Source organism: Mercenaria mercenaria, chromosome 15 (genome assembly GCF_021730395.1).
Source record: "Mercenaria mercenaria strain notata chromosome 15, MADL_Memer_1, whole genome shotgun sequence".
In the NCBI taxonomy this organism is placed as follows: domain Eukaryota; kingdom Metazoa; phylum Mollusca; class Bivalvia; order Venerida; family Veneridae; genus Mercenaria; species Mercenaria mercenaria.
This window is the reverse complement of record NC_069375.1, coordinates 49,143,159-49,163,572: the sequence shown is the minus strand read 5'-3', so window position 1 is coordinate 49,163,572 and position 20,414 is coordinate 49,143,159. Positions and strand designations below refer to the sequence as shown.

The window sequence follows — 20,414 nt, the reverse complement described above, 5'->3', positions numbered from 1 at the left end:
TGTAGAGGAATTTCAATTTTCTGCTGGTCTTTAGACTAAAACATGTTTTAATATCTGTACAGAATATTTTATCAAATGCCACAGAAGTACCATCTGAACTTTGGCTCTATTGATTCTTCATTTCTTCATCTCCATACTAGTTTCAAATCATTCAGTTCCGTTAAGTATTCAGACACATGTTTAATTTCAATTGCCACTTGAAATTCGTAATATGGGTCGAAATAAAATCTGTCATAATGATGTGTTTTGTCTTCTTGTTTTCCTATATATAACTAGAATACCGTAGTGCATGCCACTTATCTAAACACAATTCAAAGCAAAATATGACGGCCAGATGGTCAGCACAAATGGATAGAGACAATATGCCAATTCAATTAAGACAGATAATTAACTTTTTTTCAGGAATGCTACCACAGCAGCTTAAGTACTGAAAGAAACGAAACTGTTTTCATTTACAAATTCATTGATGTTCATTTTAATCTCAGTCACTTTAACTAAAGGCCAACATATCTATAAACATTGAACTCTTGCTACATCCTCTTGCGCAATGGTAACACTGTGTTTCAGCAGAGTTTGTCAATGAGATTTTTCAATGTATCTGGATTGAAATATTTTCTAGGTAGTTCACTTACGAGAGCAACCAAAACATCTAGTGTCGCCTCTTCTGACTTTATTTTATCCCATTCCTTAAATACTTTGAACATTTTCATTGATACATCTTTACATTCCATATCTATCTGTTCTATTCTCTTTTCTGGAACACCTAGAGCTAAACCAAGTTGCTCCCAGCCATAACCAACCCCATAGGTAGAAATATAACTATATTCTTTATCAGTTAGTTTTCTCTTCGGAATGTCCTTCGCTGCTACCTTGTTGCCGAACCATAGCTTCAATATTTTGGTCGGAATCAAACTGTCATGACTAACATGATCAGGACAGCAAAGAGACTGATCTTTCGTATCTTGTACTAACTCAAGTTGATACGTGGCAACACTTCCTTTACAAGAATGCTCTTTATGAAAACATCTAAATTCCTGCTTAAATGGCAGATTTCTTGCACCTTCCAATTCTAAATGACGTAGCTTTTGAAATTCTGCGTCAATCAGCAAGTCTGTAAAACGCCGAAAATAATCTGCCGTCTCTTCAGATACATCAGCTTCAGTGCGTAGACTAATAATTAAAATTTCTATTTTGCTGTTTGCATGTAGTATCCAAGCAGCGTGACTTAGATTTATCTTGTAGACGCTTACGTCTTCGAAGAGAAGAGGTTTTCCTTTAAAGTTTAAGATAGGCCATGATCCTACAGCTGCAGCTGTAATTCTCTGAAAAATTGTTGGTACAATTGCTTCGTTCTGAAACTCGTAAACAAGTGAAACAGGTGTACATGACTTCCGGTCAATGAAATCTTTAACTGAACCGTCGTCGGTAGTTTTCAACAGGCTTGGAACAATGAAAAATCCTAACGGTTTTGAATTGAGCGCCCCGTCTTTCATTTCTATCTGCTGTGCTTCACCAATGATCCGGTGCTTTTTCAAGTAAGCAGTTAAAATATCCTGAAACCTTGTGAAGTCTTCAGGGTCATTTTTCCAGACAGAGTGTAGTAGTTCCGGATAAAGGATTGCCTTTTCTGTTAGCGTTTTCCACAGTGGTTGTAACTTTGGACTTCGTGTGCAAAATGTCTTTGACGTAATAATGCATCTAAATGCGCGTACCAAAATCTCAGGATTTACAATAACATGCTGACTCATTTCACCTTCATCAAAATAAAAGAATGTACCAGAGGTATGGTGAAATTCTAAAAAGGATTTCAATTCTTGCTGTTCTTGTATTGGATACTCGTTTGATTTATTGATTCCAGTTAATCTGTCTATTGTAATAATGTTTTCATCTCGGCAATCTTTCAATGCGTGTTCAAGGTGAATCCATTTAGCAGGTATTGCTTCTTCTTGATTTTGTTTTCTTCCAATTGAGATGACTGTTTTACGAATGTTCTCGATTTCAGTTCTAGATTGATTGATATTGGATAAAGCAAAATGCTCCCTTTGGATATGATGACTCAATTTTCGTTCACTGAACATGTCTCTTACTGATTCAATGTACTTTTCAGCATCTAGCCTATTTTCAAGTTTATCAGCGTGAGTTCCTACTAGAATGACAGCAGGTTCTGTGCTATCTTCATTTCCGACGTAAGAATGAACAGAGTTCATCCAAAACTCAATGTAATCTTTCATTGTCTTTCCACCTAACTCTGTCGTAAGGGTGTCATCTTCATCTTTAATTTTAGCACTGAGGTCTATACTTAAATCAAATACAAGTAAGTAGACGGCTTTTCTTGAAAGAAACAGCTGATGAGTGGCATAATATACAAACTGACCACCAAAATCCCATATTGTTATGCTTTCTATTTCCTCATTTGAGTTTTCCTTTTTCTCCAGATGTTTTGATAACTTATCAAGTACGTCATCGCCTTTCGCACTTGAAACGAAACTGATTGCCCCTGGGACAGTGCTTTTCACAACACTTGCTATTCTTTGTAAACTCTCATTTTCAGGACTTTCTTTCTGTTGCCTTTTCCAAGATGTACCTTCTGCTTTACATTTACATTTCACAATATCAATACCATTAGTGCTTTCGACAGCATCAGTAGACTCTCCTAATAAACTTCTTATAAGTGATGTTTTTCCCTGGCCATGACATCCTAATACCATCAATCGAATCGTTTTATCGGTCTCTTTGCCTTCTCTAAGTGCTTTTTCATAAACCATTTGACTCAACAGATCACATCCAAATGTCAAAACCGGGCCTGAAATTGACAATCCTTTAATTTATGTGTATGTACAAGGTATCTGCTTAAAATTGTTTACACTTTAAGCAAATGAATATGGAGCCAATAATCAGGGGGAAATCCCTTGAATTAGAGTGTCTACTAATCTCTGTTAATGGTCCTCCTTATTAAAAACATTTACTTGTTTGTTAATTTGTTGTCTTGACACAACAAGTAAATAATGTAAAACCCGCGATCATTAATTAAACATTGGAAGTTTTACTATTTTACCAAGTCTTATATTCATAATAGCAATCTGTAAGCCTGTGCTTTTGTGGCATATGTTTTTTCCTTGGTTGGTATGAAACATTCCTTTTGCAATATAAAAGGTGGCTATCTTGAATTAAAATGTTATTAAAAACAAAACACGACAGTCATAATAAGAAAAACATTAATCATATACAGCTGACCAGGCTAGAGCATTGCAGCAACAAAATGTTCCCTATAGCATATCATCCCCTCGAGCTTACCTTAAGATAGTACTTAGTATTAGCATTGATGCTCTTAAATAGCTGAAGGCAAATGTTTTAAAATGTTTGGTTTAAATGTACGTGATCTAATCATTTATTCATATGTGTCAAGACTAGACTGACGACGGAATATAGTGTTCATGAGTTAAAGATAATAGTGATATCTGGGTACACCAGAGGCCACTATTTACATACATATTAATATTCAAAACTGTCCAGTATGTACCTACGCCCGGCGCTATGCTCCTCAACGATCATACCTTTGCTGTCAATTTATTTCTCTAATATGAATAACTGAATGCAACGTTTCTTCTCAGTTCATGTGTTACAAAAGTTAAAAAAACAACAACATCAACATCAATTTACAAATTAATCCTGAGTAACGTCACGCTCAATCTCATTGCATCAGCGTATACCATAGAGTTCACAGTATGCATGCTTCATAGCATAACTTAGAATTTTCTTTTAAAACTTATTTTTTTTACAGAGAAAATAAACACCACAATTCATAGGAAACCAGTATGAAACTAGAGTAGCTTTTGAGAAAAGCGCATGTCTCTCACGACTGCTTAATCATCTCAATAGTAAGTCTGTCTTTATATAATATTTGTAGACTATTGGTATCTGTTGGAGCTGGAGTAGGAGTAACCGGTCTACATCTGTGTATCGGTAATTATGTTCAAGGGCCATAATTCTGAAGTGCCTAGGCCAATTTGGCTAGTTATCGAACGACTTATTGGCAAACACATATTTTGTTCAAGTCTGCTGAAGATCGGATGAGAAATGTCCGGACAAGCTTTGTGACACACAGACAAGAGTAAATCAATGTCTTCCACACCACTGTGTGATGGGAGACATAATTAGGTGCTATCTAAATGGCAGTTTTATTGATGAATCAACAGTGCCCCATAAAATTTTAAAATATTGTGTTACATAAATTAATTGCAATACCTGATAATACAAGTTCTTTTTATGGAGTTCAATGTTCTATTATCTCTACCACAGCTCAGAAATGAAGAAATTAAACTGATTATAATTAAAATATATCTACACAGTATTTACCCTAAGGGGTACCAAATGTTTAAAGACTCTATAGTTCTCACATAACATAAAATTGAAATAAGAATTTTTGTATTTCAAATGTTGTTATATTATGAGACGCCATGATGTAGAGTAATTCTCGGAATTTGTCATTTTGATAAAGGCCTTATGGCCGAAACGTTAATAAAACTGAGTGAGAACTATAGAGTCTTTAAAATATTTCTGTTATACGGTTAATCATATTAATTGTGACCATTGAAACCAATTAAATAGAAATCGGTCTTTTTTTTTCGGGTGAATATTTGAAAATATTGATTTGAATTTTTAATGTATATATTTCATGTTCTTCTTATAAATTGTGTAGTATAGATACCGGAACTAACACAATCCTGTTATTCCAAACACAAATTAATGCAATTCTTTTAAATGTCATTATTGTTAAAGACAAATTTTGTCCCACTAATTAGTTATGGTAAACCTCTTATACTATTTACATGTAAAATTCTTATTTCAAATTCATTCGAAGAAATTACTGACCAAAATTTTATCCGGAGCACAAACACGAAATTTAAGAAATCAAATTTAGTTTACCGAAGTCCTAACAGTCTAGGGCGTTTTTTAATGTGATTAAATGAAATTTCTTAGCTCTGGATCTAACTTGGGTCCTCTCAAGTTTATAGCCAACATTTTTCCGAGTGTGAAGTTCTAGTCAATGTATTGATTTTTGAGAAAGTAGTTGCAATGTATGTGAAAGACTGTGAAAGGGAGGGAGATAGGCAACATATGCTTATTTGAACACCAAAACTTTTGTGCAAAATTTTCAGGCAGAACATGAGTCAGCTATAAACATTAATGATTTCTGCTTCAATATTGCAAAATTTGCGTTAAATATTGATAAAAAGATAAAACTGCCCTAAAAGAAAGAAAAAAAAAAGAAAACAGAAGCATCTATCGGGGTTCGATAACTGTATCATAATTATATTGTTTGTTTGTTTGTTTGCGTTGGGTTTAACGCCGTTTTTCAGTATTTCAGTCATGTAACGGCGGGCAGTTAACCTAACAAGTATTCCTGGATTCTGTACCAGTCTCTGCCAACTTTCCCACATGAATCAGAGGTGGAGGATGAATGACTTCAGACACAATGTCGTTTATCAAATCATCTCGGAGAACATACGCCCCGCTGGAGGATCCACCTTACGACCTCACGACCCCACGTCCGTAGACCAACGCTCTACCTATTGAGATTAGCGGGCGGGCTCCTGATAAAACTGTGTGTATAAATTAATATTGTTACCGCAGCGTGTCTGGAATCGTTTAACATATTTGGTTTATATTACTGGTTTTTCTACGGTGGTATGTTTAGGACATGCAATAATTATTTAGATTTAATTATCTCGTGTGCACGACATATTATCTCGAGTGCTCGACATCTTATCTCGAGCGCACGGCTTCTTATCTCGAGCGCCCGACATCTTATTAGGAACGCTCGACATCTTATCTCGTGCGCTCGATATCTTATCTCGAGGGCTCAATATCCTATTTCGTGCAAATGACATGTTATCTTGAGATATCAACATCTTATCTCGTGCATACGACATCTTATCTTGAGCGATCAACATCTTATCTCCTGCGAACTTCATCTTATCTCGAGCGATCACCATCTTATCTGGAACGCTCGACATCTTATCTCAAGCGATCGACATTTTATCTTGAGCGCACGAAGTCTTATCTATATATATCAAGGCCCTTTGTATATTTAGGTCATTAGTAAAACATACGGATAAGTTGATAATTAGGGTCCTGCTTATTCCTACGTTATTTAAAATTCCTGCAAGTACATGTACAACATATTTTGGAAGACCAGTGCCTATGATTGGTCATCCTATCGCTCAAGATAAGATGTTGATCACTCAAGATATGATGTCGTGCGCTTGAGATAAGATGTCTATCGCTCGAGATAATATGCAGAGCGCTTGAGATATAATGACGATAACACGAGATAAGATGTTCTGCGCACGAGATAAGATGTTCTGCGCACGAGATAACATGTTGATCGCTCAAGATAAGATGTCGATCGCTCAAGATAAGATGTCGTGCGCACAAGATGGTATGTTGAACGCTCGAGATAAGAAGATGTGTGCATGAGATAAGATGTCGATCGATCGAGATAAAATGTCGTGCGCACGAGATACGATGTTGTGTTCACGGAATATGATATCGAGCGCACGAGATAAGATATTGAGCGCTCGAGATAAGATTTATTGCGCTCGAGATAATTTAATCTTGAAAATAAATGCATGTCCTAAACATACCACTGAATTTTTCTACATTACAAATATAAAATAAATAAACTGGCGATGATTTTATTATTCAAACACTACTTCATTGTACATTATCATTCAATTTTTGAAACAATCAGCTGAACGCTTGAATCATCCATAAACTGGTTACATGAAGAAACCCGAATAACACCGATTCCATTAATACCGCGAATTTTCAACTCGTTATAATACGATAGAATAAGAATAATCTTTTTATTTTTTCACATAAATATAACGGTAATACGGCGCCGTAAGCTTTGCTTATGATTGTTCATAAGCAATTATATTTTATCGAATGTCGTCCTGAAAATTATTTACTGCGAACTTCGAGGCAGAAGGCAGTTCCGGAATTATTGGCAGAAAACAACAAAAACAAAAACGGTGACGATACAGAAAATATTCCCAAGTCGAATGGTATATAGGTTTACTTTGACATATACACGTACACATTATCTATAGACAGAAAAACATTCATATTTATAGATCATCCAATAACAGTCGATTGACAAAAATCTTCCATCTTTTTAGTGGTTGTACACATATTACTGCGCTACACATTGAAAATAGAGAATATTTTGTAGTTTTGTCACCCAAAAATTATTTGTAAGGGTAGGTTTCTCAGAAGCACAGAGCACCACAACAGTCTCAGAGCCACGTATTTGCAAAGTAGGCCCGCAACAACAAGAAACTGTGACGGAAATATATTACAGACGGGTTGCTTTTTGTATAAGGTTTAAGGTAGTACACACTTAATAATGCGCAAACGCAATTTGTTTGTGTGGGGGCAAGACCAGCAGTTAGCATTTGAATGTTTTAAAGACATGCTTAGGAGTGCACATATTATGGTATTGTACGGTCCAATCTTGTTAGAGATCTACTATGCAATGCTAGATACCAAATATCGAAGACCTAGGCCTTGAACTTTGGGAAAAGAAGATCTCCAATTCTTTTCCATATAAGTCTATTTTAAACTTGGTACCCCCGGGACATGGCCTGTTTACACCCTAGGGACATAATTTGAACATTATTCTGGTAGGGAAACACTAGGAAAGGCAACATACCAAATATCAAAAGCCTAGGCCTAGCAGTTTCAGGCAAGAAAATCTTTAAAGCTGTTTTTTTTCCAATATAAGTTAATGTAAAACTTGAGACCCCCGGGGCAGGGCCTTTTTTCATCCCTGGGTCATAATTTGAACAGTTTTGGTAGAGGAATAAAGGCAATCCAAAATACCATATATCAGAAGCAAATGCCATGCATTTTCAGACAAGAAGAGTTTTAGATTTTTTTCCTATATAAGTCTATGTAAAAATTGTGACCACCGGGGCGTGGCCTCTTTTTATTCCAGGGGCACAATTTGAACAATCTTGATAGAGGACCATCAGATGATATCACTTGCCAAATATTAAAGCTTCACATCAACTAATCATTTATCCCAGTACCTTCATAAGGATGTTACTGCAACTAAACTGTCAGCGCGGATAAATTATTAAAAAGAAAAAGTTTGAAGTTCATAGACCGAAGAACAGTTGCAGAATTTCAACAACGTTTCGAGCTATAGGGCTAAGGAGTTTTACCTTAAAGGCCTAGATTCACTGCTATATAAGTGTCCCCCAATCCAATATACAACTCCCATCTTATCTGCTGCTTATCAGCAATTATGTAACAGTAACTGATTAGAGGGCAATTAGCACAGCAGGGACCCCAACTAGACCATGAAGATGTGTGCAGTGGAGTTGAAAGAAATTAATTTATGTGGAATGATAATAATAATAATTATCATTTTGATATTATATAGATAATATTGATAATATCTATTCCTTTAATGTTATAATAATGATAATAATAATAATAAAAATAATCATAATTATTATTATCATTATTATTATTATTATTATTATTATTATATTACATATAGGATGATAAAAATTACAGTAATAATATTGAAAATAATAATGATAATAAAACACAAGTATAGTGAAAACTTCATGTGTTCTTTGTGCTGACAAACAATATCTTTCGAATTGGAAATTGATTTTCTGGTATTCATTAATTTTAGACAAATGTCATTTACAGTATTCTGCAAGTTTTAGATGAGTGAAAGTCACATTTTTTCTGAAATATCACAATTCTCCAGTCAGAATTTGAAAAAAAATAACTTGCATATTTCTTTAAGTAAGTTTCTCATTATTATTTTGACCTTTGATATTTGGTTTGTAGCATTGTCTTATGGTTCCCAACCAAAATTGTTCAAATTGTACCCCTGGGGTGAAAAGTGGGCCTGCCCTGGGGGTCTCAAGTTTTATATAGACTTGTATAGGACTTGTATAGGAAAAATCTGTCTGTCTGAAACCATTCGACCTAGGCTTTTGATATTTGGTATGATGCATTGTCTAGTAGTCCTCTACCAAAATTGTTACTTAGTTATTATGTGAGTTATATAGGAAAAATACTTAAAAAGTCATTTTATCCAATTTCCAAGACTGTTTAATTATAATTACCTGATGACCCCAAGTAATATGATGTCTCTTGACTGTGACCTTGACCTACTGATCTACTTTCTTGTTTTTTAAGATACAGCCTTGAAATTTTGATGACATTCACGGTTCTGCACACCAATGGTAAAACTGAATTTCATTGACCATGAATGTGACCTACTGACCTTCTTAATAATTTATCATCAGTTTGGCATTTGAAACATGTAGCTCATATTACTCAGGTGAGCGATCCAGGGTCATCATGACCCTCTTGTTTTATTATTGTGTTTGATCAACAAATATTTTTCTTTTCATAGAAATGCCAAACAAAAACTAGTATAACTTTAAAAGTTATCAATTATTCATTAATTTAAAATAAATTACATTGTTTCCCCTTTTCACTAATTGATACACTTGTAAGGTAGACTGACTCTCCAATAAACAATGACCCTTGTTTATCGGAACCATACTGTGATGGTCATTATCCCCCAACTGTAATGGTGAAGACAGAAATCCCTTGGCCCACTGTCAAAATCTAGGCCTTTAACGCTACATGTAGTTGAATTCTATAGACGATAGCAAATATAGACTGAGCACCGGAAAGCTGAGACAGAGACCCAGAGTTTGGTAATCTTCTGAGATAGTAGAAGAGTTCCAGCTTATAGACGGTTCAGCATTATTGGCGAAGTACTGTCAAGGCATCGGGAATGTAACTATGATAGCATATATGCGCTGAGCTTTCCAGGAGTCAGGAAATTCATATAGAGTTGTAACTTCAATTAAAAGGACAGAGGCCGAGCATCTATGCGAAAGTACTCGTATGTTGTTGATTCAAAGACATTGTCTGACGGGAACCTCAACAGAAAGACTAGTCAAGTATAGAATCTGCAGCCTATAGGAGTTTGAGCTTATTATCATTAACTGAAGTTTGAAACATTGAGTGATTTGCCTAATCCCTGAAATTATTTTGCTCCTGTTAGAAATCATTTACGAATCATTTGTACACGAATCATTTAGGCAAGGTAGCCAGAGGAAAATTCTATATATGAGATATTTGGTCTCACCAGCTATACGTTTTAACAAAGGACATTCTACATCGTTTGTCAGCTAGTCTAAGACATAGTCACCTTAGCGATTCGACCCATTTCATTGTTCTTGATACTAAAGGCGTAGGCACTTCCCTGGGTCATATAACTCGTATCCTGACAATTTGGGGGCTCGTCAGGTATCTATATTCAAGGAGGTACAGAGACTAGTGGTTTTAACGTTTTGTTGGTGTACCAGAAGGCGCTGTGACTGAAGGTAGCCTGAGTCACAAATAGTTGAGTTTTAAAGATAGTTCCAGTTTAAGGTTTCAAGATGGACTACGATCATTAACTGAAGTTTGAAACATTGAAGGCATCGGGAATAATCCCTTCAGGTTGGCGATGGGAGAACGAATGGGCTTTTCAGGTTCTGAGCTTAGTGATTACGTGGATTGAAAAGAGAAGGAATATACTGAACGTGAGGAACGTATGTTGAGGCGGGAAGAAAAGAGACAGAAACGAGATGACGACAGATCGAGATTTGAAGCTTCCCTTCAGGTTGGCGATGGGAACATTCCCTTCAGGTTGGCGATGGGAGAACGAATGGGCTTTTCAGGTTCTGAGCTTAGTGATTACGTGGATTGAAAAGAGAAGGAATATACTGAACGTGAGGAACGTATGTTGAGGCGGGAAGAAAAGAGACAGAAACGAGATGACGACAGACGGAGATTTGAAGCTCAAGAAGCTGAGAAGAAACGACTGTTTAAGCTTGAACAGGCCGAAAAGTTACGGCATTATGAGGAGCAAAAGGCCGAGAAGTTATTGGATTATGAAGAACAACAGGCCGAGAAGAAAAGATTGTTCGAAATTAAACGTTTGAAGGAAGAACGAGCTTTGAAGGAACAGGAGTTGGAAATGCTTAAAATAAAGGCAGATGCTGGAACTTTGGGGAATGATAAAGGTGCTGAGCACCATAACAGTAAGACACTGCGACCGAGACTCCCGAAGTTCGAGTAATGTAAAGATGATATGGATGCATACCTAGAACGATTTGAGCGGTTTGCAAATAGCCAGCGATGGGAAGAAGAGACATGGGCTGTGAGCCTTAGCTCGTTACTCACATGAAAAGTCCTGGACGTATATATCAGCTGAGAGAGGAAGGTTTCAGATTGAAGTTCAGGGAATGCAAGAGGTGAAACTGTGTTTCAGTTTATGGCAAGGCTGAACAGGTATTTCGGTCGATGGACGGAGATGGCAGAAGTTGACAATACGTTTGAAACACAGAAAGACCTTATGATTAAAGAACAGTTTATCCAAACTTGTTCCACAGACATTGCTTTGTTCTTAAAGGAAAGAGTTGCAAAATCAAGAGCTGAGATTACGCAATTGGCAGAACAATACATTGAAGCAATGGTGGCACGATAACCTAAAACAGGGTTTTGAAAAATAATTCCTCATCCAATAGGCCACCATAACGTCCAAGTATGGCAACTTCATCTCAGTCACAGCAAAAAGAAAGGTCAGCTTTTAAAAAGCCTGTATATTACTTATGTAATAAGGAGGGTCATATAGCACGGGAGTGGCTAAGAGGAAGATAAGCGGGTCTGCTTTGGCCAGTAGGGGACCCTACGAGGAGAGACAGATGGATAAGCATGGCAGACAAGATTTTACACCCAAAGACTGGAGAAAGAAAGATTAGGAGACAAACAGTATGATAACAGGAAAGTGTCGGCTTCATGCATAGCTGTGTCATTAGATGACAAAAATGTAAAAGAAAACATAGAAGATGGACGGTTTTCTTAGCAAATGGACAATCCGTTTCGGTCATAGCAAGAACCTGTACTATTGGCAGCAAAACCAGTGAAAAGAACTTGGTATTGAAGAAAGGGAATATACATTTTTGTATGTGATAAAGAAGTTCAGGATTTGAGAAACACAGGTTGTGAATTGGCAGCTATTAAGAAAGATTTCGTATTGTTGCAATTGATGGACGTTCAAGGGTAGTTCCGTCAGCAAAGATACAGGTTGACACACAATATTGTACAGGAGAAGTTGAAGCTATGGTTTTGACAACGTTGATCTGCGATTTAGTTATTAGAAATATCGAAGGGGCTTCTGATAGACCAGACATTAAGTAGAATAGTAATGGCGGAAAGCAGTCTCCATCAAAAGAAAATATTGTTGCAGCTGTGGTAACAAGGGCACAGGCTGAGAAAGAAAAACAGTCAATAAAAACATTGAAGGTTGCAGAAACTAAACAGGATAAACTTGATGTCGAGCTTTAAAAATGAAGCTCAGAAGGAAGACAATACCTTAAGAAAGCTATGGGCATATGTCTCGGATCAGAAGAAAATGAAGACAAACAGTGGTTCACATGTTTCTGTATGAAGTCAAAAAGGATGTATTGTATAGAAGGAAAGGAAAGGCAGTATTATCAAAGAAATAAAGAAATTGTAGTTCCAGCTCAGCTCAGGAAGAGGGTTATGTCTTTAGCTCATGAATCAATAGTCGGAGGACACATGTCAATAAGAAAGACCGTTGATAGAATACAAACAAGTTTTTTACTGGTCTGGGTTAACTAGTGATGTCACAAAGTTTTGTAGGTTGTGTAATATATTGTCAGAAAATGATCCCAAAAGGATATATTTTCTAGAGTAGGATTTCCATCCGAAATTTTGATCGACAAAGGAAGTCAGTTTACCTCACAACTAATGGAAGAAATGTGTAAGCTGATCAGTCTGAAGCAAATGTTCACAACTCCATATTATCCTAAGTGCCATGGTTTTTGTGAACGTATGAATGGTATTTTAATGAGTATGTTGAAAAAGACGTGTCAAGAAAAACCGAACGACTGGGATAGATATTTGTCAGCAGTGTTGTTTGCATATCGGGAAGTGCCACAGGCCAGTACCGGATTCTCACTATTTGAACTACTCTATGGCAGGACAGTCAGAGGACCTAGGCAAGTACTTGAAGAACTTTGGACTAAAGCTGAAACACCAGAAACAAGAAACACCAATGAAAATGTATTAGACTTACGGAATCGACTAGAGGAAACAGATAAATAGCAAGAGAAAGTCTGCGTCGGCACAAGAAACATACTAACACCATTATGACAAGAGTGCTAGAAACAGAAGTTTAAAGGTCGGGGATAAAGTGCTTTTACTTTTGCCAACTAACCACAGAAGTTGATGCTTCAGTGGAAATGACCTTACAAAGTAGTTGATGCTGTCAATAAAATGGATTATAAAGTAAAGGTCGGTGACAAAATAAGGCTTTACCATATAAATCTACTCAAGAAGAACGAGGAAAGACAAGATATTTTTGCAGGAGGTGTCGCCATGATCGAGGCCGATGTTAGTACACAGACAGGGGTAGTTGATGACGAAAATCGCCTCGATCTTGTCAGAATAGGAAACAATATCAAGACATTTTCACAGAAATACCTGAAACTACAAATATCGCAGAACATAAGGTCGAGCTAACCACCAAAGAAACTGTAAGAGTCAGACAAAACCCCATGCCATATCCAAAACGAAATGAGGTTAACCAAGAGGATCAACAAATGTTAAAGGTATTATTGAGCCTGCCACCTCCGCATACAACTCCCCTATCGCTATGGTAAAAAGGAAGATAATACAAACAGATTTTATATCGATTTTAGACGTTTGAATGCTGTAACGACATTTGATACAGAGCCTATGGGAAATGATGAAGATATTCGGTCAAAACTTCATGGGGATAAGTTCTTCACAAAATTAGACCTCAGCAAAGGTTACTGTCAGATTCCTGTCGAAAAGTAATCAGGGCACTTGACAGCATTCACAACGTATGAGGGAAGTTTTCAGTTCCGGAAAATACCATTTGGTATGATCAATTCAGATGCTACATTTAATAAAATGATGCGAAAATTATTGACAGGATGCAAACATACTGACAATTACGTGGACGATATTTTAGGTCACACATGGGACACACATATGTCAATGTAACAAGATATTTTTAGGAGAGTTAGAGATGCAAAGCTTACATTAAGACCTCAAAATTTAGGATATAGGAATATTTCATTCACTGGACATAAAGTCGGAAACGATCAGCTGGAAATAGAAGATGATAAACTAGATCGCATAGGGAATGCTGACGAACCAGCCTTAGACTAAGAGACACGTACGGAGCTTCCTCGGTCTAACAGGATATTAGTGTAAATTCATAGCATCGTACTCGGAAGTTGCAGCACCCCGACTTAACAAGACAGGTAAACTTAATAACGTCGTATGGGGAGAACAACTTGCCAAAGCTTAATTCGTCATAAACCTTGCTTACACAATCATCTATTCTACGGTTACAAGATTTTTCATGACCTTTTATATTACAGTGTGATGCTTCCGATACCGGGGATGGAGCATCACTTCTTCAGAGGTATGAAGATGGAAAATTTCCTATAGCTTTTCCGAGTAAAAAATTGCTCCAAAGGGAGAGGAACTATTCGGTAATTAAAAGAGAATGTTGTCAATAGTTTTTGGAGTTAAGACATTTCAAAAGTATTTGTACGGCAGTGAATTTATCCTCCAGACTGATCATGCCCTACTGAGTTACATACAGAAATGTAAAGTAGAAAGCTCAAGAATTATGAGGTGGGCATTGTTTTTGCAGTATTTTAGATTCAAAATTGAATCCATTAAAGGTACAGAAAATGTACGCGCTGATTATTTACGAAGACAATAATTGATTATATGAAACAGAATACGATGTAACTGATTTTAACAAAAAAATCGTAATAGTAAAAAAAAAAAGAGATGCTTACATATTATTCTTCATGTTTATGAAGAAACATAGAGTATTTTTTGGAGAAGGGGCTAATCTTCAGTATAATTGTATATCTGATATATCGGATAACGTAACACAAGTCATATACAAGAGTTAAAAGGAACTAGATATTTTTAGAGCAAGTACTCGTTGTGAAATAGTATATATAATTTTGGACCAATCAAAAACAAGTTATATAAATAGCACGTGTGCTGAGGTATAAATGGGTAGATGGATGACAGACAGAGCTTTCTGTATCCAGCGATTGAAGAAGACACATCGGGGATTCAACTAATAATTTGTCCCAGTACCTTGATAAGGAATTTATTGCAACTACGCTGTTAGAGCGGATAAATTATTAAAAAGAAAACGTTTGAAGTTCATAGACCAAAGAAGAGTTTCAGAATTTCAATAGCGTTTCGAGCTATAGGGCCTTAAGGTAGTTGAATTCTATAGACGATACCAAATATTCTATATATGAGATATTTGGTTTCACCAGCTAACGTTTTAACAAAGGACATTCTACATCGTTTATGAGCTAGTCTAAGACATAGTCACCTTAGCGATTGGATCCATTTCATTGTTCAAGATATTAAAGCCATAGGCACCCTGGGTCATATAACTCGTATCCTGACAGGCGCCCTTAGTTTCGTTTATACTAATTTAGTACTCTTTGTTTCGTTAATACTAATTAAGCACCCTTAGTTTCGTTAATACTAATTTGGCACCCTTAATTTTGCTAATACTAATTTGGCACTCTTAGTTTCGTTAATACTAATTTGGCACCCTTTGTTTTGTTAATACTAATTTAGTACTTTTAGTTTCCTTAATACCTATTTAGCATCCTTAGTTTCGTTAATACTATGGCACCCTTAGTGTCGTTAATACTAATTTAGCACCCTTTGTTTCGTTAATACTAATTTAGCACCTTAGTTTCGATAATACTTATTTAGCACCCTTAGATTCGTAAAAACTAATTTAGCACCCTTAGTTTCATTAACACTAATTTGTTTAAGTCGATTGTGACGAAAGCTTTAAGCTTATTGGAACCATTCTGGAGTCCGCTTCCTGGAAAGTCATGAACGTGACCCCAGTGGGGTTCAAGCCCACGATCCCTGGATTGAGCTGCCGACAACTTATCCACTTGAACACCGTTCCCCTTCACGCCTGCTAACCCCGGCTTAAACGGAACGCAATAAGAAGATTTATTGAAAGCAAAAAAAACGCAACCAAAAAACCTCTTTATTTGTAAAACTGTTTATACAAATCAAGCCGGTTATCATTTTTGTGGAAAGAAAAGAATCTGGCTCGTAAATTTTAACCAAACCCAGGCCTTTGTTAGCTAGTACAATAACATCAATGTTTATGCTAATGTTAAATAGAGAATAATAGGCTGCTGTCGTGGATTGAGAAAGTTATCCGGTAAGGCGGAAGAATTTATCGGGTGTGAGCTGAAGCCGATTTACTACGAGTTACGCGTATACTACTGGCGCTTGCTTCGGGTCAAAATGTGTAACGAATGAGATTCTTATTGATTTACAAAAGAAAACAGAACAAAAATCAGATGCACATAATTTTCATTTCTTTTCTTTTTTACCGACAGTGGAATCTGTTATAAAATGCATTTTTAACATGATAATATTGTGTTTTGAACGCCGTAAAATCCGGACCTTTGCGATGCTTGACAAAAAAGTCCGGCTAGTCAAGTGATCACCTGCCGTAGATCAAGGTCATGTGATCAAGTGCTATAGATCGATACGGCACATTATTGGATCGAAATTCATACAAGTGACAGGATAAATAATACATATGATCATTAATACAACTGTTACAATAACTTTGTTTCTTTTGCTCTTAAGCACATTATTCCATATCTTATACAAATTTAATACAGTACCTTCGGATCTAAACTCCATCTTGTTAATCTTTGGTAGCTCTGGCCCTTTCTTTTTTCGAACACACAAACTCTGGTGGTGTTTGAGAAGTTTGCTATTTCCTGGATAAAAAAACATATAAAATCATTTGCAATAATTGTATTTTAGACTGAAAATCATTTGGCCATTACATGAACACGTATAGCGCATTTGGTAAATGTTCACATTGTCAGCCAAAAAGTTTTAAGCATGAATAATGTGCTTACTTGAAGTTATAATAAAGGTATGATTTCATAACAAGTCGCAAATATAAAGTAATTCAAAACGGGCATCTAGAACCCTCATAGATTATTTAAAACTGGGTAGACATGACGTAAGCGAAACTTTGAGGAAACATCTGTCTTTCTGGTGAATGTTCCTGATTAAACAAAATGATTGTGTTTTATTCAAAAAGCGCATACTTTTGCTGTGTCAAAATTTCGCGAATTTCAAATTCTGAATATGTCTGCGAGGTTTGATATTTGCGAAATTGTAAAAATGGTATCCTACTTGAATTTGAATTATAATAACGGCGAATATTCACGCGAAAATGAAACCCCAGCGAGAAAATCTGACTTTAAAGTATTAAATTGGAGATATATACTGAAGCGAGATCATTTAAATAAGTATTGTTCTTGCCCTTCTAGTATACACTTCCTTCTTTGTCACTTAATTCTCCCGAGTAGTGGTAGAAGTCATTTTTTGAAAATTTTAGTGAAAAAATGAGGGAGTAATAACTATGATTACTCTATTATAAAAATCATCAGTCGAGTCAATATACTAGCAATTGTGCAAATACTTAGAGTGAATTGAAATGCTAAGGAGTGATTTACACATTATTCTCGACAATTTGTACTAGTTAGTTGAATTTTCAAAAAACGTACGGTTACCTGGTCAAACAATTACGATTTCTCATCGTACCTACCTTTACCCGTGGTTTCTGACAGGTTTGGCATAACTGAAGGTCTTACTTTACCTGTAACGAAATAACGAAAAATGAGAAGCTACTAAGGTACTAAGTTGTTCCTTTAGTTTATTAGAAAAAATCCCTGCTTAATGTGAGTTTTTGTGAACAAACACCGCCCTGCGTCCTTCGTCTTCCGTCTGTTGACCATCATCATGTGCATAATTATGTCACTCTACTTAGTCTATTACATTATGATGACCCCGGAGTAATATGAGTTACAAGTTTCAAATGTCCAACTGATTATAAAATATTTAGAAAGTAGGTCAGTAGGGTTAATTCATAGTCACTGAAAGTCAGTTTTAAGATCGGTGTGCATAATTTTGAAAGGTGGGGGGAGGGGTGGGGGGGCGTTCAAGGAGGAGATTTTTAGAAAATGTTAATGGACACGCGACGGACGACGGACGACGCACGACACATACCGGACGACTGACGACTGGCATTGAGCGGTCACAGAAACTCTTCTTCTTTTTCAAAGACATAACCAGTAGGGGTTGTACCTTTACGTATAGGGTGAAAGCTTTCAGAAATCTTCTCATCCTAGGCTTCAGCACCGATTTTCAAATAACTTCATAGAAATTTCCTTTCGTATCCCATGTATAAAAAACTACCCGTTTTCAAAATAATTTAACACAAATACTAACTAACTATTAACTGTCCTCAAAATATTCCGATTCGTCAAAAAACAAATGGTTATTGTTAATAGTTGTTTTAGGGATCATTGTTCTCTATACATGTTTAGTATTGCTTTTTTTTTAAATAAATCTAATCGTCTGAAATAAACATTTAATTCGAAATGTAAATGACCTTAAGGCCGTATAATTACTTGAAATGCAAATTGAATTGCATACATTAAAACTATGGTTATTCAAAAAGAGTTAAAAAAGTTGTTTGCTAGAAACTCCTCATTAAGCTTATATAAGAGGATTTATATTTAATGGATTACACTAAATTCAGTTGGAATTCTGTGCGAAAAAATTGGAACTATTAAATACTGATTTGGTTTAAATTTGACCAGGACAGGACTTGGACAATTCTTATTTATTGGATTTTAGACTAGTAAGCATTTTTAAGGTATCTGAATTGTTAATTGTTATTTGTTTCAAAATAAATTTCGTTATTGTTAATAGTTGCTGGTTTCTTTTTCTGTTACCTTTAGTATATAAGCCACAAGCAGTTGTTACCCTTCGACGTAACAATGAATTTATAAAAGAATATCATTAAAAACATTGTCTTAAACTACAGGGTTCAGACGCAGATGTTTGGCATGACGATATGTGTAGTGCTCCTTTACCAAGTTTGTTCGAATCATGCCCCTTGAGTTAAAACTGATCTCGACCTAGGATTGTTTATATTAAAGTTATTTTCTTAATTCTTCTTGTTTAAAACTCTCTCTGAAGCTTAGATGTTCTGCTGATATCGAAGGGGTAAGTTAGCTACATTTACAGAAAATAAAAGTCATTTTCAATATATTTCGTTAAAACTAAAGAGATTACCTTCGTGAACGGAGAGAGATTCAGACCGTCCCATACCTGAAAATAGAGAATAATGGTCTGTGTTCTAAATAATTATGTTTATTTTTCATTTTGATTTTAAGTAATGAGTTTTAAACTTTTTTATATTATAAAAAATGATAATTTAAATATTACTTGAATGTGCTATTTTACTATTCAGTAACTGGTCAATGAGTCGTACCCTTAAAAGTTAAGCTCTTGTTGCTCTGACTTCAGACAAGTTGTTGAGTACATTGGTGTAATTACACCTTAGATTTACCTTAATTTTATGTTTCACTTTATCTGTTATTTTTGCACTAATGTTAGAGCCTTTCTCAGCGGGGATTTTATTTACATTGTGTTGTCTTACTTGTTGAAAATAGGGTGAGTGTGAGGATGGCATGACCTAAACGCGTTTAAACCTCCAGTTTCCTTTATATAGGTTACTGGCCGTTCCAAGGCGGTGTCCTTATTTTCAACTGTTTTTTTTGTCTGTCTTGTATTGTCTGTTGCGTATGTTTTCTTGTTTGTTGTAATCGTTTTCCCCTCCTCCTCACTCCCCCTATTGCCCCCTCCTTTCCCCTTGCAATTACGCTACTTTTTGCCTTCCCTCCCTTTTATGTAAGTTTTCGTGTCGTGGTTCCCCTTTGTTTTTGCTGCCGTAATCCTAAGATGGTATACGATCTGTTTTTTCCTACTTGTGTGGGTGCGTTTGCATGCTTGCGAGTCTTAAAGTGTGCTCTACTGTTTTCTTATGTGTTGCTTGTTCGTTTTTCTATGTTATTTAGTTGGGTGTGGTTGTGTGTTTATCTTTGGTATATGAGTGTTTGCGTTATTGTGGTTTACGTTGTAGTACGACTGTTATTAAGGAACGTGGCTTTCCTTTTGCTTATGCGTCCTTGTTCAGCTTTCACCTTCGGGTTCTTTTAACCCCCAGCCCCGGCCCCATTTTGCCCCTTACCATTTCCTTCCCCTCCTTCTATATTTAGCATAAATTCATATGTACTTGTTGGATGTTTGAAGCAACCCGTCTGAAATATTTTTCCATTACAGCTTCTTTTTGTTTTGGGCCTACTGCTTGG

At 36.0% G+C, this 20,414-nt stretch overlaps 1 protein-coding gene across 1 annotated transcript in view; it reads right to left on the bottom strand.

The window, feature by feature from the left end:
- Positions 1-20,414, bottom strand: part of LOC128549077 (uncharacterized) — a 31,794-nt gene continuing 11,380 nt past the window's right edge. The window contains exons 5-8 of the mRNA XM_053525237.1: positions 19,336-19,371; positions 17,801-17,851; positions 16,860-16,958; positions 1-2,803 (exon numbers count right to left, since the gene is read on the bottom strand). Coding sequence (XP_053381212.1) covers positions 564-2,803; positions 16,860-16,958; positions 17,801-17,851; positions 19,336-19,371 — 2,426 coding nt within the window. The 3' untranslated portion in view covers positions 1-563. The remainder of the gene's footprint in view (positions 2,804-16,859; positions 16,959-17,800; positions 17,852-19,335; positions 19,372-20,414) is intronic.